Source organism: Oncorhynchus nerka, linkage group LG17, assembly GCF_034236695.1.
Source record: "Oncorhynchus nerka isolate Pitt River linkage group LG17, Oner_Uvic_2.0, whole genome shotgun sequence".
Classification (NCBI taxonomy): Eukaryota; Metazoa; Chordata; class Actinopteri; order Salmoniformes; family Salmonidae; genus Oncorhynchus; species Oncorhynchus nerka.
In genome coordinates this window covers 22918696-22936079 of record NC_088412.1, presented here as the reverse complement: position 1 = coordinate 22936079, position 17384 = coordinate 22918696, and the positions used below count along the sequence as shown (strand labels likewise).

Sequence of the window (17384 nt, the reverse complement as noted above, 5' to 3'; positions counted from 1 at the left end):
ATGCAGGTAGCCACACACACACCTCCCCCTACCTCACTGATTGCATACCAGGTTGCAGTAAAAACTTAACTTAACACACCCCACCTAATGCAGCCAGCAACTAGGGAGCTCATGGGCCAACACAGCAGGTTGTTTACAGGGACTCACTGGCACTGGGGATCCCACTGTAGTATAGAATGGGACTTCAGTCAACTATGGTACTCAAGTCAACTGGAAACCGCACAAGAATAGTGGGCAACGTCTCTGTCATCCCAAACTGAACGTGGTCTGGTTGCCTGTGTGTTTCTGTTTAGCCAAGTCCTTTGTTGCCTGGCAGGAGTTGGGGTTAGGCAGACTGGCAACCATGATAGACCTACCTATCATTCTCACAGAGAATGGGAGGACTGGGTGTACAGGGAGGACTGTGTGTACAGGGAGGACTATGTGTACAGGGAGGACTGTGTGTACAGGGAGGACTGTGTGTACAGGCAGGACTGTGTGTAACAGGGAGGACTGTGTGTACAGGCAGGACTGTGTGTAACAGGCAGGACTGTGTGTACAGGCAGGACTGTGTGTAACAGGGAGGACTGTGTGTACAGGGAGGACTGTGTGTACAGGGAGGACTATGTACAGGCAGGACTGTGTGTACAGGCAGGACTGTGTGTACAGGCAGGACTGTGTGTAACAGGGAGGACTGTGTGTACAGGGAGGACTGTGTGTACAGGCAGGACTGTGTGTACAGGCAGGACTGTGTGTACAGGGAGGAATATGTACAGTGCACAGTGAGGGATGCAAGGACTCAGAGAGAGATGGAGGTATTGTTAGGGTACCTGGTTCTCAAAGCTGGGCTGTACAGGGATCTGTAGACTGTCAGTGACGCCCTCTCCATTCTCCCTCACGTAGTAGACCAGGAGGCGGCTGAGGGGCGCCATGGCGTGGATCACGGGGAAATGCAGCACCGACATACAGCTGTCTGTCTCGTCCTGTGGGGAGGAGGCCGCCGGATCTGGAGTGGCGTGGGAAGAGAAAGAGGGGAAGAAGAGGGAGAGAAGAGACTGAGGGGGGATTCAGAGCCATATATCTACAGAGTTTGACAAACTATTCTTAGCAGAATGTATTGGAACATTTGGTACAAACATTGTGTCAATTAGTCAAAATACACCGCTCTTCATTATGGAACAAAATAGACTTCTCATCTGGGACTCTAGTACTGACCAGAGCCACTGGGCTGCTGGGTTGTGTGGACGTTCTTGTCGAAGGTGACCGCTGCCCTCTTGCTTCTTTGGGCTGTAGCGTTGGACTGCTGCTGGCCAGACTGGATGATGTTCCCTCTGGAGGCAATCTCATAGTGGAGGGTGAAGTTACAGGGACAGGTGGACTTCAGAGTGACCTCAGCTTCCTCACCGATCTAAACACAACATTCAGAATAAACCTTTACAATATGGGCATCATAATGATTATAATAGTATAAGTAGAACTCTGTTATTACTCTTAACATACAATCCATATATGATATGTGCCCCATGTTTCAATGGTGGTGTTGGAGCCCTGATTATGTGTAATGATAGTAAAGTGGAGTAAAGTGTAGTAAAGTAAATAGTAAAGTAATGATAGTAAAGTGGAGTAATGTGGATAGTAAAGTAATGGTAGTAAAGTGGATAGTAAAGTGGATAGTAAAGTGGAATAATAGTAATGATAGTAAAGTGGATAGTAAAGTAATGATAGTAAAGTAAATAGTAACGTAATGATAGTAGAGTGGATTCAAGTGGATAGTACAGTAATGATAGTAAAGTGGATAGTAGTAGAGTGGATAGTAAAGTAATGCTAGTAAAGTGGAGTAAAGTGGATAGTAAAGTAATGATAGTAAAGTATAGTAAAGTGGATAGTAAAGTGGATAGTAAAGTAATGCTAGTAAAGTGGATAGTAAAGTAATGCTAGTAAAGTAGATAGTAATGTAATGATAGTAGAGTGGATTCAAGTGGATAGTACAGCAATGATAGTAGAGTGGATAGTAGTAGAGTGGATAGTAAAGTAATGCTAGTAAAGTGGAGTAAAGTGGATAGTAAAGTAATGATAGTAAAGTGGAGTAAAGTGGATAGTAAAGTAATGCTAGTAAAGTGGAGTAAAGTGGATAGTAAAGTAATGATAGTAAAGTGGAGTAGAGTGGATAGTAAAGTAATGCTATTAAAGTGGAGTAAAGTGGATAGTAAAGTAATGATAGTAAAGTGGAGTAAAGTGGATAGTAAAGTAATGATAGTAAAGTGGATAGTAAAGTAATGATAGTAAAGTGGATAGTAAAGTAATGCTAGTTAAGTAGATAGTAACGTAATGATAGTAGAGTGGATTCAAGTGGATAGTACAGTAATGATAGTAAAGTGGATAGTAAAGTAATGCTAGTAAAGTAGATAGTAATGTAATGATAGTAGAGTGGATTCAAGTGGATAGTACAGCAATGATAGTAGAGTGGATAGTAGTAGAGTGGATAGTAAAGTAATGATAGTAGAGTGGAGTAAAGTGGATAGTAAAGTAATGATAGTAAAGTGGATAGTAAAGTAATGATAGTAAAGTGGATAGTAAAGTAATGATAGTAAAGTGGAGTAAAGTAATGATAGTAAAGTGGAGTAAAGTGGATAGTAAAGTGGATAGTAAAGTAATGCTAGTAAAGTGGATAGTAAAGTAATGCTAGTAAAGTAGATAGTAATGTAATGATAGTAGAGTGGATTCAAGTGGATAGTACAGCAATGATAGTAGAGTGGATAGTAGTAGAGTGGATAGTAAAGTAATGCTAGTAAAGTGGAGTAAAGTGGATAGTAAAGTAATGATAGTAAAGTGGAGTAAAGTGGATAGTAAAGTAATGATAGTAAAGTGGAGTAAAGTGGATAGTAAAGTAATGCTAGTAAAGTGGAGTAAAGTGGATAGTAAAGTAATGATAGTAAAGTGGAGTAAAGTGGATAGTAAAGTAATGATAGTAAAGTAATGCTAGTAAAGTGGAGTAAAGTGGATAGTAAAGTAATGATAGTAAAGTGGAGTAAAGTGGATAGTAAAGTAATGATAGTAAAGTGGAGTAAAGTGGATAGTAAAGTAATGATAGTAAAGTGGAGTAAAGTAATGATAGTAAAGTGGAGTAAAGTAATGATAGTAAAGTGGAGTAAAGTGGATAGTAAAGTAATGATAGTAAAGTGGAGTAAAGTAATGATAGTAAAGTGGAGTAAAGTGGATAGTAAAGTAATGATAGTAAAGTGGAGTAAAGTGGATAGTAAAGTAATGATAGTAAAGTGGAGTAAAGTGGATAGTAAAGTAATGATAGTAAAGTGGAGTAAAGTGGATAGTAAAGTAATGATAGTAAAGTGGAGTAAAGTGGATAGTAAAGTAATGATAGTAAAGTAATGCTAGTAAAGTGGAGTAAAGTGGATAGTAAAGTAATGATAGTAAAGTGGAGTAAAGTGGATAGTAAAGTAATGATAGTAAAGTGGAGTAAAGTGGATAGTAAAGTAATGATAGTAAAGTGGAGTAAAGTAATGATAGTAAAAGTAAAGTGGAGTATGATAGTAAAGTGGATAGTAAAGTAATGATAGTAAAGTGGAGTAAAGTGGATAGTAAAGTAATGATAGTAAAGTGGAGTAAAGTGGATAGTAAAGTAATGATAGTAAAGTGGAGTAAAGTGGATAGTAAAGTAATGATAGTAAAGTGGATAGTAAAGTAATGCTAGTAAAGTGGAGTAAAGTAATGATAGTAAAGTGGAGTAAAGTGGATAGTAAAGTAATGATAGTAAAGTGGATAGTAAAGTAATGATAGTAGAGTGGAGTAAAGTGGATAGTAAAGTAATGATAGTAAAGTGGATAGTAGAGTAATGATAGTAAAGTGGATAGTAAAGTAATGATAGTAAAGTGGAGTAAATTGGATAGTAAAGTAATGATAGTAAAGTGGAGTAAAGTGGATAGTAAAGTAATGATAGTAAAGTGGAGTAAAGTGGATAAAGTAATGATAGTAAAGTGGAGTAAAGTGGATAGTAAAGTAATGATAGTAAAGTGGAGTAAAGTGGATAGTAAAGTAATGATAGTAAAGTGGATAGTAGAGTAATGATAGTAGAGTGAGTGGTGTGCCTACCTTCAGAGGAGCACTGAGGCTCTGGATCTGGATGTGACACTTGCTGGGGGAGTACCAGCTGCTGATAGACAGGTAGCTGGGGAGGTACTGGTCTCCAGCCGGACGGCCATCTATAGCTGTCACCTTGGTCTGGGGCACAACACCACAGGATTTAACCCAGCAATACACTCCACTCTCTAGACCATGACATCAAGCAAAATCCTGATTGCACCTAACATCCTCAGCCCACTAAGCTTAGCTGATAAATTGTTAAACTTTGTTGACTAGCACCCGTTTACAAACATTTTAACGGACATTTCACTGCATCTTCATTTCACATTTCTCTGTTCTCGCAAATCATAACCAACTCTCCAGCGCTCGGTTTTATGAAAAGCTCTGACTTGCCTAGTTAAATAAAGGTTAAATAAATCAATAAAAAATGATGGGAAGCTAACTAAGCCCTAACCGTGTTCATTTACACCTCTCTCTCCCTCAACCTCTCCATCTCCAAGGCCTACTGACCTCCAGCCAGACGTATTGGGCAGCAGTGGGGATGGAGGGGATCTCGAATGTTGCCTGGCCGTCCCTGGACGTCAGCTCGCTGGTGTACACGTTGTCCTTAGGGGTCAGCTCCGCCTTCACACGCACCCGCACCCCATCCGCTGGGCTACCGTCAGGATAGGTTACCTCTACCTGGTGGACAGAAGGACAGGGTGGACAGACAGTCAGGTCTCTCGCATGGAGACGCATAAGTGAACCCAAGTCTTGTACAGTCCAGCTTCCCTTGATAGAGGCCATGTGAAGTCAGTGGTATGAATACCTTTGGCTGTCTCTTACCTTTCCCTTGTAGGGCAGACCAGGCTTGAACTGTTTACGAGTGTCCTTTGAGTATTTGATGTCGATACGCTGCTTGTGAACTGGGGTGGAATCATCGAACATGGTCTGCCGCCCTCCGTCCACGCTGGTCACTGACACCCACATGCTCACCGTGCCCCGGAAGTGATCAGCCACATCCAGGGGCATCATGTCTTTGACACACAGGCTGAAGGATGCTGAGCCTTTGATCTAATAATAGTGGATGAAACAGACTTAAATATCTTAAATGAATCCTAAAAAGGGGAAACTCAGCAGATTTGAATGTGATTCCATTTTCCTGTTTTAGATTCTTCAACACTAGAGCTGGGTTGACTCACCTCCATGGTCTTGACCACAGGATGGCCCACCTCATGTCGGTAGTACCCAACTCCATTCACAGTCATGTTCAGTGTCATCTTCCCAGTCACAGGCTTCCCAAAGGTATACCTAAAGAGAGAAAAGTCATTTGTGTTCAAACAGGAGTAGAGCTGCTACTTTGCCTCTCTAATGCTTAAAGAACAGTATGTGTTAGAGCATCACATTAGGATGAGGTGAATCCTGTGAGTTAGTCACTCACCTGGCCTTCACGGTGGCCTGTTCACACGTGTTCAGGTCCCGGATGTACCGTGGAGGGTCTATCACCAGCTCAAACTTGGGCATCACTGTGTGGAGTAGAGGAAGAGGTAGAGGGGTCCACAACATGGTTATACAGTCCCAGTTCAAACCTATAAATACCACCTCAAACAGAAGGGTCTTTGAACATACACTACATGACCAGAAGTATGTGGACACCTGCTCGTTGAACATCTCATTCCAAAATCCTGGGCATTAGTATGGAGTTGGTCCATGGTTCGGGCTAGGCCCCTTAGTTCCAGTGAAGGAAAACTTAACGCTGCAACATACAATGACTTTCTAGACAATTCTGTGCCTCCAACTTTGTGGCAACAGTTTGGGGAATGCCCTTTCCTGTTGAGCATGACAATGCCCCTGTGCACAAAGCAAGGTCCGTACAGAAATGGTTTGTCGAGATCAGTGTGGAAGAACTTGACTCGCATGCACAGAGCCCTGACCTCAACCCCACCGAACACCTTTGGGATGAATTGGAACGTTGACTGAAAGCCAGGCCTAATCGCCCAACATCTGTGCCCGACCTCACTAATGCATCGTGGCTGAATGGAACCAAGTCCCCGCAGCAATGTTCCAACATCTAGTGGAAAGCCTCCCCAGAAGAGTTGATGCTGTTATAGCAGCAAAGGGGGGTCCAACTCCATATTAATGCCCATGATTCTGGAATGAGATTTTCGACGAGCAGGTGTCCATATACCTTCTATGCTCACTTCGAGGAAAGCAAAACTGAAATATGCATGAGAGCACCAGCTGTTCCGGACAGCTGTGTGATCATGCTCTCTATAGCCGATGTGACTAAGACCTGTAAACAGGTTAACATTCACAAGGCCGCAGGGCGGCAGACAGATTACCAAGACTCAGAACATGCGCTGACCAGCTGGCAAGTGTCTTCACTGACATTTTCAACCTGCCCCTGACCCAGTCTGTAATACCTACATGTTTCAAGCAGACCGCCATAGTCCCTGTGCCCAAGAACGCCTAGGTAACCTGTCTAAATGACTATCGCCCCATAGCACTCACATCTGTAACCATGAAATGCTTTAAAAGGCTGGTCATGGCTCAGATCAACACCATCATCCAAGATACCTTGGACCCACTCCAATTCGCATAACACCCCAACAGACCCACAGATGACACAATCTCTATTGCACTCCACTTTCCTACCTCTACAAAAGGAACACCTATGTGAGAATGCTGTTCATTGACTACAGCTCAGTGTTCAACACCATAGCTCCCTCCAAGCTCATCACTAAACTAAAGACCCTGAGATTAAAAACCTTCTGCAACTGGATCCTGGACTTCCTGATGGGCCGGTGGCGAGGGTAGGCAACAACACATCCACGACGCTGACCCTTAACATGGGGGCCCTTCAGGGGTGCATACTTAGTCCCTTCCTGTACTCCTTGTTGCCCCATGACTTTGTTGTCGCGCACGACTCCAACACCATGGTTAAGTTGGCCAATGATCACCGACCACAATGAGACAGCCTACAGGGAGGAGGTCAGAGACCTGGCAGTGTGGTGCCAGGACAACAACCTCTTCCTCAACGTCAGCAAGACAAAGGGGCTGATCGTGGACGAAAGGAAACCAAGGGCCGAGCACGCCCCGATTCACATCGACAGGGCTGTAGTGGAGCGGGTTGAGAGCTTCAAATGTCTTGGTGTCCACATCACTAAGGACTTATCATGGTTCAAACACCAACACAGTCGTGAAGAGGGCACAACAGTTAATCAAAATGGCTACCCGGACTATGTGCATTGACCCGCTATTCTTGCACTGGCTCTATGCACACACATACTACACTGACACTCCAACACACACACACACACACACATACACACGCACACACACACTACATACGCTCACACACACAAAACACACACACGCACGCATATTGACGCCACACAAACACACTCACATATAGACACAAACGCTGTTGCAGCTGCTACCTAATAGCCTAGTCACTTTTACCCCTACCTACATGTACATATTACCTCAACTACCTCGTACCTCTGCACATTGACTCAGTACCAGTACTCCTTGTATATAGACTCGCTATTGTTATTTTATTGTGTTACTATTTTCTTTTTCTTGTTATTTGCGAGAAAAAAAAAGTATTCTTTCATTTAAACTCTGCATTGTTGGGAAAGAGCTCGTAACTAAGCATTTCACAGTAAAGTCTAGACCTGATGTATTCGGACCTGATGTATTCGGAGCATGCAACAAATAAAATGTTGTTTGATTTGATAAATGGTCACTTTCAGGTAGCAAGTAGCAACTCACCATACTTCTGCACTTCAAAGGACTTGTTGTAGGTGTGCCCCTGCATTTCTACAAAGATGAACCACTCTCCAAACACGGGCTGGTCTGAGAGAGGGAAACTCATGTTGATGACCCCTGAGGAGAGAAGCAGGGGTCAAAAAAGATCAACGCCACATGAACTACAGCAGTCACTACACAGTAGATGATGATAATGATGACATAGGGAGTTTCTCACCACAGCAGAGGGGTTTAAGCCCTTTCCACTGGACCATCCGAGACCCTCTTGGATCCTGCAACCCAGAGTATGAATACACAGTTGATCGAGAGATTCTACTTTCATCAAAGTATGCATTACTCTGTTTCTCCCTACCTGAAAGATGTGAACTTACATAAGTACTCATGAGTAAAGTTATGTAAGGGTTATGCTAATAAATATATTGGGGGTAACCCCTGCGTGATGAAATCCTACAGTAAGCTACTTCTTACATACATTGACCTGGCTCTGACTCAAGGGGAAAGACTATCACTAACGGCTGTCAATCAGTTCATTTCAGCCACTCGCACAGACACTTCCCTGACCAAGAGGGGCACGGGACTGCAGGCTGCAGGTGACAGAATAACACAAACAGCTACACAGTTTCTTAGTCACTGAGCTGAGCCCGTTTCCAGAGCTTCCTCAGACATTTTAACACCAAGCAGTATATTTGCCCAGAAAAGATACCGCAGACAGAGCACAAGAGGATGTGAGAGGGACAGAGAGAGATTGAGAAGAGAGAGAGAGACGGAGATGAGAGAGAGAGGAGGTGTGCAGCATTAGCTGGGCAAGATGTAAGGGCCAGGCTGGAGCTCAAAGCCCAGGCCTGTTATCAAATTGAGCCCTTCCATGCCCTGTAATCTCCTGCCTGGGGTTGGGAGACTAAACCCCCAATGTCCCGTGGCCTTCCCTCTAGGTCAGGGTGGTCCACCTCCACTTACCAAAACGTAGGCCTCAATCTGCAACCAGGAGAAGAAGAAGGGTAAAAAAAAACGAGTCAAGGACGGCACACACATTAGACAAACTGCACAGCCACATGGCAAAATATCTCCACCTCCTCCCCCCTCTCCAACAATCATCCATCTGTGAGTGCGAGCGTTAGCCTTTGCCAGCAGCAGACCTTTATAGCTCCAGCCATCAATAAACACACTGTCTACACAGCGGCAACTATATATTTGGAGCCATTTCTAAAAATTGTAGCAGAAATGGCAAGGTTTGTGATGGTAAATAGGTTACTGTACATTTAGTGTGCATTCAGGCTCAGGCCAGGTTTCCCCCACTTCACTACCCTCTGACAGAATGTTGTAAAAATAGGTGTGTGAAAACTAGCTTGATGCCACCCTTCAGTTAAAGCCATAACACATCAAAGGAGAGGAGGCCAGCTGCTTGGAATCAAGGCCCACTGATAAACATTAGGTCAACATACCTGATTCTCATATTTCACATCTCATTAATTCCCTGTAAGTGGGTGTGATGTCTTGGCTTTGATGTGAGAGACTGGGTGCATTACCTTGTCATTGGCCGGCCTCAGATCCGGAGTGACAGAGTACACATTGATGAGCACTGGATTGAGAGAGGCACAGATTATTACCCATTTCAATGCATTTCTAATGTAGAGTGCAATAAACAATCCATGTCATGTCATTAGCTTTCTCCTGGGCTGCTATTAAGACTGGCTTCTTACAACACACAATGGCCGATGAATAAATCTATCTACAGTAGAGGTTTATGAGTAGGACAATGGCTGCTACTGGAAGGGCCTGGAAGGCTGAGACCTTTGTGTTTGGGCTTGTAGACTGGCTTATCCGTCTGGATGAAGACGGCTGTGCCCTTGCTGTCCACAGTGACAGTGGTGTAGTTGTGGAAGATATACCCCCGCTCAGTGATGTGGCGATTCCCCCACACCTTCAGATGGGCCTGACCTCTCAGACCACGAGGGACCTGAAACCAGGAAGGGCACATATATCTTCAGGATGCGGTACCTAACACAATACCACACAGACCCATGTCAAACCCCTTGCTAAAGTGCCTAGCAACCACAGTGGACAATACGAGACTATATTTGATAAAGACAGGGGTGGGGGTTAGAGGAGTGGAGGAATCAAGTCATGAATGTTGGATTGATCCATTCCAGCCTTTGGGGCCTGCAGACCCTTACATGCACATCAACAGCTGTTGCATATTATATTTGAGGCTATTACCTTATTCCAAATGAATGTGCAAAAAGGCAGATGTTCACATACAAATGATGTTAGTTTTGTTTTGCATGTCATCTGTGGAATATGGACAAACTGACTGGGATCTCACTACTGTGCAGCTGGAGCCACAACCATTTTACACTCTTGAAACAACAATGATGTTTTTATTCACAACACTACACAACAAAGATAAAAAATCAATTAACAAACGATAGACAGAAATGCCATTAAACACAATGACGTCGCTCTCACCTTTAATTTGATTGTGCCTTTGTCTGAAATGGAAAAAAAATGAATAAAATCACACAAAACAAGGCAAAATATTCCGATCAAAATGATTTGAGTTCTTGTGATTGTGTGGTTTGATCAAGGAACATTAACTTGTGTCAACACCGGGCCTTGAGTGCCACAGTGTATACTGGTTTCCGTCCTTGCAGTTTACAGTAATCAAGAACCATAGTTATATACTGCCTGGTTAAACCTTTGATACATCACAATAAACAGTTCTGTTGAATCTCTGGCCAATCAAGGGGTCGTCACTAGTTACCACAGCCACAGATTAATAATTATGGCTAAACCCCACCTATTTCTACAATTTCTATTAATAAATTCTGATTTTAAACCAAACCATAACCACACTGCATACCTTATGCCTAACCCTGAAAAGGAAACATCATGAATCTTTACGATAAAGCCAATTTTGAGTAAAGAAAGACCAGTGGAACTGGAGTGATGCACTCTCTGCAGGAGATACAGCTGCAGGCTCTTTCAATGAAGCGCTGAAGTCCCATCTATTTGTACTGCTGTCAAACAAATCCCACATAGATACACAATAGCCTGGTTAGACAAGCCAGGCTTAACAATAAACCCCATATCGAACGCGACATCCGTTAAGGGCCCTGTGGGGTCAGAAGTATACACTGCACCCGACAGGTCAATCAGCCTCATGTTGTGTGTTCCCCTGAAAGTGTGTGTGCACTCTCAGTGTAAGAAATGGTGGTGTGTGCTCCTATGTTAGCTTGTGTGTGTGTGTGTGTGTGTGTGTGGGGGGGGGAGTCCTCACCTAGCACTGTGCCATGGCTGTACGCCACTGTCTCACCCTTCACAGAGAGCTGGACCTGGACGTGCGTCTCCTCCACAGCGTTGAAGATTGTGACACTCAAGGCCTCCTCCACACCAGCACGGAACACTGAGGGAGCAGCGATTAGGTAACCCCTAGTGTCCAGGAATGAGAGGGGTGTTGGTCAACAGACAGTGCATCGTACAAACTTTCAGTCAGGGGTTCACAAATTTGGTGATTGCTGGTTTTTTTCTCCATTTTCTGATAGGTAGATCATTCTTATTCCAGTATGCTTCGAGCAAGCAGCAACACCCAATATCAACACACCAGCGGCCCCAACTTCACCCTCCTCCTGGCCTCCAAATATGGCTGTTTATGATGTTACACAAGACAGTATCTATATACACACACACACACACGCACACACAGAGTCCTCAAGGGATTTTCAAAGTGAGATCAGGTTTAATTGCGAGGATAGTAGGGACACAGTACCTGTCAGCCAAAAGAGCTCTGCTCTAGTGTTCTCGTTGTGTGGTCTGGCACCACTTCTGATGTAACCTAGTTGTTTTTTAAACATAATGACCAAGATTAAAAACAGTCAACTCTGACATTTAGTCGAGGGAAGACGGCTGTCAGAAGGGTCGGAGGCCAAAGGTCATCCGCAGAAGCACATAAAACATTCTGAAAGTACAATTACATTTTTACAACTGGTTGGCAGAGGACCACCATAAATGAGAGCGGCGCAAGGGGTTCACTGGCAGTTGCATTTTAAAGAGTTCCAGAAGTTCACTGACCTTAGTTTGGAGGCATACTAAGGTTCCATATGGAACTTTAATCAAACTATTACATGACTGTTACTACTGCAATATTACATGCTTATTTCCCTTTTTTCACGAGTTAAAATTAACAAAAACATTTTCAAAAAGTAATCTGTGTCATTAAGGTGTGATAGTTTGTTTTCCAGACATGGGAGCTCCCATTTGAAACTTTCCTCAATATCAACCAAATTAGAATGAGCATTGAATCCACCATCCCAATTGCATGTCTTTAGTATCAGATCAGGTGGTTAACATTACAGTGCTTGGGGCCAGAGGCAATCTAAGTCACACAGAGTCATGAGAAAATCCCTTGGAAAATGGGGCTTTGGGAATAGAAAGATAATAGGAGGAAATTTACTCTCAATGTTTGATCTGCAGCAAGTTCAAGCAGCTTTTTGATAAGCTTGCGTCAGGTGCTGAGGACCATGCTTATTTTAATGATGCATTGAACGTCACAGTGGTTTCTGCATTCCTCCTCAGAGCTCAGTCTCAAGTGCTTGAGGACTGACGTTCTTTTGTTAGGGAAGCTGGTATTAGTCCCATAGCGATCTCAATGGTGTGGTGGGCTGGGCTCCCCTCTGGAGCATTTGGCAGCACAGCTTGTAACCCTTTGAAATTATTAACACAGCAGACTTCTCCACAGTTAGTCTCTGGAATACTGTTGACAGCAGCCCGACAGATAGCATCCTTAGGGCCTCTTCACACTACATCACTTTGACAGCACAAACTAGGTCCAGGAGAGATTTGTGTGTAGTGTAAAGAGACGGATCTAGATTCAAATCTCTATTTAAAAGATGTCCCTCACAGTACAGTGCATTTGGAAAGTATTCAGACCCCTTGACTTTTTCCACATTTTGTTACGTTTACAGTCTTAATAAATGTTTCCCTCGTCAATCTACACACAATACCCCATAATGATAAAGCAAAAAAAGGTTTTTGGAAATGTTTGCTAATTTATTACAAATAAAAAAAAGAATACTTTATTTACATAAGAATTCAGACCCTTTGCTATGAGACTCAAAATTGAGCTCCGGTGCATCCTGTTCCTATTAACCATCCTTGAGATGTTTCTACAACTGGATTGGAGTCCACCTGTTGTAAATTCAATTGATTGGACATGATTTGGGAAGGCACACACCTGTCTATATAAGGTCCCAGAGTTGACAGTGCATGTCAGAGCAAAAACCAAGCCATGAGGTTGAAGGAATTGTCCGTAGAGCTCTGAGACAGGATTGTATTGATGGTACAGAACTGGGGAAAGGTAGCAAAACATTTCAGCAGCATTGAAGGTCCCCAAGAACACAGTGGCCTCCATCATTCTTAAATGGAAGAAGTTTGGAACCACCAAGACTCTTCCTAGAGCTGGCCGTCAAGGCCAAACTAGGCAATAATGGTAGAAGGGCCTTGGTCAGGGAGGTGACCAAGCACCCGATGGTCACTGACAGAGCTCCAGAGATCCTCTGTGGAGATGGGAGAACCTTCCATAAGGACAACCATCTCTGCAGCAGTCCACCAATCAGGCCTTTATGGTAGAGTGGCCAGACAAAAGACACTCCTCAGAAAAAGGCACATGACAGTCCGCTTGGAGTTGCCAAAAGGCACCCAAAGACTCTCAGACCATGAGAAACAAGATTCTCTGTTCAGATTAAACCAAGATTGAACTCTTTGGCCTGAATACCAAGCGTCATGTCTGGAAGACACCTGGCACCATCCCTACGGTGAAGCATGGTGGTGGCAGCATCATGCTGTGGGGATGTTTTTCAGCAGCAGGGACTGAGAGACTAGTCAGAATCGAGGGAAAGATGAACGGAGCAAAGAACAGAGAGATCCTTGATGAAAATCTGCTCCAGAGCGCTCAGACCGGGGCGAAGGTTCACCTTCCAACAGGACAACGTCCCTAAGCACACAGCCAAGACAACACAGGAGTGGCTTCGGGACAAGTCTCTGAATGTTCTTGAGCCAGAGCCCGGACTTGAACCCAATCGAACATCACTGGAGAGACCTGAAAACATCTGTGCAGCGACGCTCCCCATGCAACCTGACAGAGCTTGAGAGGATCTGCAGAAAAGAATGGGAGAAACTCCCCAAATACAGGTGTGAGGCAGTGATGGCGCCAGAGGGGATGCTATTTTGTTTGTTTTTTCGCGTTGTTCGTAACTTCTTTTGTACATAATGTTGCTGCTACAATCTCTTAAAACCGAAAAGAGCTTCTGGACATCAGAACAGAGATTACTCACCTCAGATTAGACTAAGAGTTTTTCTTCAATGAGTCGGACGGGAGGGATATATTACAGACACCTGACCAGGTCCAGATCCCTGTCATAGGCTGGAGAAGAAAACTGAGATTTTGCGGAAAAAGATCATGGAGCCTTGTGAGGATCAGGCGACGAGTGGCTAATCTGCCTTTGTCTTCCATCCTGCTAGCTAACGTTCAATCGCTGGAAAATAAATGGGACAAACTGAAAGCACGTATATCCTACCAACGGGACATTAAAAACTGTAATTTCTTATGTTTCACCAAGTCGTGGCTGAACGAAGATGTTAACAACATACAGCTGGAGGTTTATACACTCTAACGGCAGGATGGAACAGCAGCCTTTGGTAAGACACGGGGCGGGGGCCTATGCATACAGCTGATGCACAATATCTAAGGGAGTCTCAAGGTTTTGTTTGCCTGAGGTAGAGTATCTCATGATAAACTGTAGACCACACTATCCGCCTAGAGAGTTTTCATCTGTATTTTTCGTAGCTGTCTACAAACCACCACAGACCGATGCTGGCACTAAAACCACACTCAATGAGCTGTATACCCCCATAAACAAACAGGAAAACGCTCACCCAGAGGTGGTGCTCCTAGTGGCCGGGGACTTTAATGCAGGGAAACTTAAATCAGTTTTACCTCATTTCTATGAGCATGTTAAATGTGCAACCAGAGAGAAAAAAAATTCTAGGCTACCTTTACTCCACACACAGAGACGAGTACAAAGCTCTCCCTCGCCCTCCATTTGGCAAATCTGACCATAATTCTATCCTCCTGATTCCTGCTTACAAGCAGAAATTAAAGCAGGAAGCACCACTGGAAGTACTGTGGGTGGCATATATGGCAGGGTAGCCTAGTGGTTAGAGTGTTGGACTACTAATTGCAAGGTTGCAAGTTCAAACCCCTGAGCTGACAAGGTACAAATCTGTCGTTCTGCCCCTGAACAGGCAGTTAACCCACAATTCCTAGTTCTTAACTGACTTGCCTAGTTAAATAAAGAAAAATAACAAATACACTACGTAGCCCCCTCTGAGCAGTAGTTTAAAGTCAATGGCTCTCCCACACCTAATGATTTTATATATACACTAGATGACTGACAGGGGGCTCTATTTTGAAGCCAACACAGTTCCATCACGGCACTTCCCCAGCGTAAAAATATGTTGTAAGCAAAAAGTAATTTTTATGTCTACATTTGTTTTTGCCATGTTTATTTTATTACAGACACATAATACAATCTTAAATGATATTATGTTAGGTAAACATAAACATAAAAAAAACACATTAAAACATTTACCTTAAAGTAAAAATACTAATGTTACTGTTCCACGGCAACAACAAAAGTACTTATATACATGTCCTTTTGTCCTTGAAACATTTCATTGAAATACTGTAGAATTAAATTCATTCCTATGGAGTCATTGAACACTGGTCCCTTTAATAATGTTTTACCCACTTTATATCTATATACTGTATTCTAGTCATGGATCATCCTATATAACTACTGCTTTTCACAACTTTTCTATTCACATACTGTCTTAACTGTCCATACACACCATTCACATACATATAGTGCATTCGGGAAAGTATTTATACCCCTTGACTTTTTCCACATTTTGTTACGTTACAGCCTTATGTAACGTCTGCTTCCAACTCACACTCTCAAACACGTAGATCCCCTGAACACAGCTCACTCTCCAGATCCCAATCACCTGAATTCTGATCACCTGTTCACACACCTGTATGTCATTATCACACACCAGTTAGTTCAGTTAATTGCAAATCAAATCAAATCAAACTAAATTTGTCACATACACATGGTTAGCAGATGTGAATGCGAGTGTAGCTAAATGCTTGTGCTTCTAGTTCTGACAATGCAGTAATAACCAACGAGTAATCTAACCAAACAATTTCACAACAACTACCTTATACACACACAAGTGTAAAGGGATAAAGAATATGTACATAAAGATATATGAATGAGTGATGGTACAGAACGGCATAGGCAGGATGCAGTAGATGGTATCCTCCTCTCCACCCTCTCCGAGTTGGGCATCTCCGGCGCGGCCCACGCTTGGATTGCGTCCTACCTGACAGGTCGCTCCTACCAGGTGGCGTGGCGAGAATCTGTCTCCTCACCACGCGCTCTCACCACTGGCGTCCCCCAGGGCTCTGTTCTAGGCCCTCTCCTATTCTCGCTATACACCAAGTCACTTGGCTCTGTCATAACCTCACATGGTCTCTCCTATCATTGCTATGCAGACGACACACAATTAATCTTCTCCTTTCCCCCTTCTGATGACCAGGTGGCGAATCGCATCTCTGCATGTCTGGCAGACATATCAGTGTGGATGACGGATCACCACCTCAAGCTGAACCTCGGCAAGACGGAGCTGCTCTTCCTCCCGGGGAAGGACTGCCCGTTCCATGATCTCGCCATCACGGTTGACAACTCCATTGTGTCCTCCTCCCAGAGCGCTAAGAACCTTGGCGTGATCCTGGACAACACCCTGTCGTTCTCAACTAACATCAAGGCGGTGGCCCGTTCTTGTAGGTTCATGCTCTACAACATCCGCAGAGTACGACCCTGCCTCACACAGGAAGCAGCGCAGGTCCTAATCCAGGCACTTGTCATCTCCCGTCTGGATTACTGCAACTCGCTGTTGGCTGGGCTCCCTGCCTGTGCCATTAAACCCCTACAACTCATCTAGAACGCCGCAGCCCATCTGGTGTTCAACCTTCCCAAGTTCTCTCACGTCACCCCGCTCCTCCGCTCTCTCCACTGGCTTCCAGTTGAAGCTCGCATCCGCTACAAGACCATGGTGCTTGCCTACGGAGCTGTGAGGGGAACGGCACCTCAGTACCTCCAGGCTCTGATCAGGCCCTACACCCAAACAAGGGCACTGCGTTCATCCACCTCTGGCCTGCTCGCCTCCCTACCACTGAGGAAGTACAGTTCCCGCGCAGCCCAGTCAAAACTGTTCGCTGCTCTGGCCCCCCAATGGTGGAACAAACTCCCTCACGACGCCAGGACAGCGGAGTCAATCACCACCTTCCGGAGACACCTGAAACCCCACCTCTTTCAGGAATACCTAGGATAGGATAAAGTAATCCTTCTCACCCCCCCTTAAAAGATTTAGATGCACTATTGTAAAGTGGCTGTTCCACTGGATGTCTTAAGGTGAACGCACCAATTTGTAAGTCGCTC

The 17384-nt window shown here is 44.1% G+C and overlaps 1 protein-coding gene across 1 annotated transcript in view; it reads right to left on the bottom strand.

Annotated features, from left to right (window-relative positions):
• Nucleotides 1-17384, bottom strand: part of cpamd8 (C3 and PZP like alpha-2-macroglobulin domain containing 8) — a 54029-nt gene that overhangs the window by 31629 nt on the left and 5016 nt on the right. Inside the window, exons 2-15 of the mRNA XM_065003058.1 lie at nt 11105-11256; nt 10294-10316; nt 9619-9784; nt 9354-9406; nt 8785-8802; nt 8045-8099; nt 7831-7944; nt 5498-5582; nt 5259-5367; nt 4903-5130; nt 4588-4758; nt 4087-4215; nt 1195-1387; nt 810-985 (exon numbers count right to left, since the gene is read on the bottom strand). Of these exons, the coding sequence (XP_064859130.1) occupies nt 810-985; nt 1195-1387; nt 4087-4215; nt 4588-4758; nt 4903-5130; nt 5259-5367; nt 5498-5582; nt 7831-7944; nt 8045-8099; nt 8785-8802; nt 9354-9406; nt 9619-9784; nt 10294-10316; nt 11105-11256 (1672 nt within the window). The remainder of the gene's footprint in view (nt 1-809; nt 986-1194; nt 1388-4086; nt 4216-4587; nt 4759-4902; nt 5131-5258; nt 5368-5497; nt 5583-7830; nt 7945-8044; nt 8100-8784; nt 8803-9353; nt 9407-9618; nt 9785-10293; nt 10317-11104; nt 11257-17384) is intronic.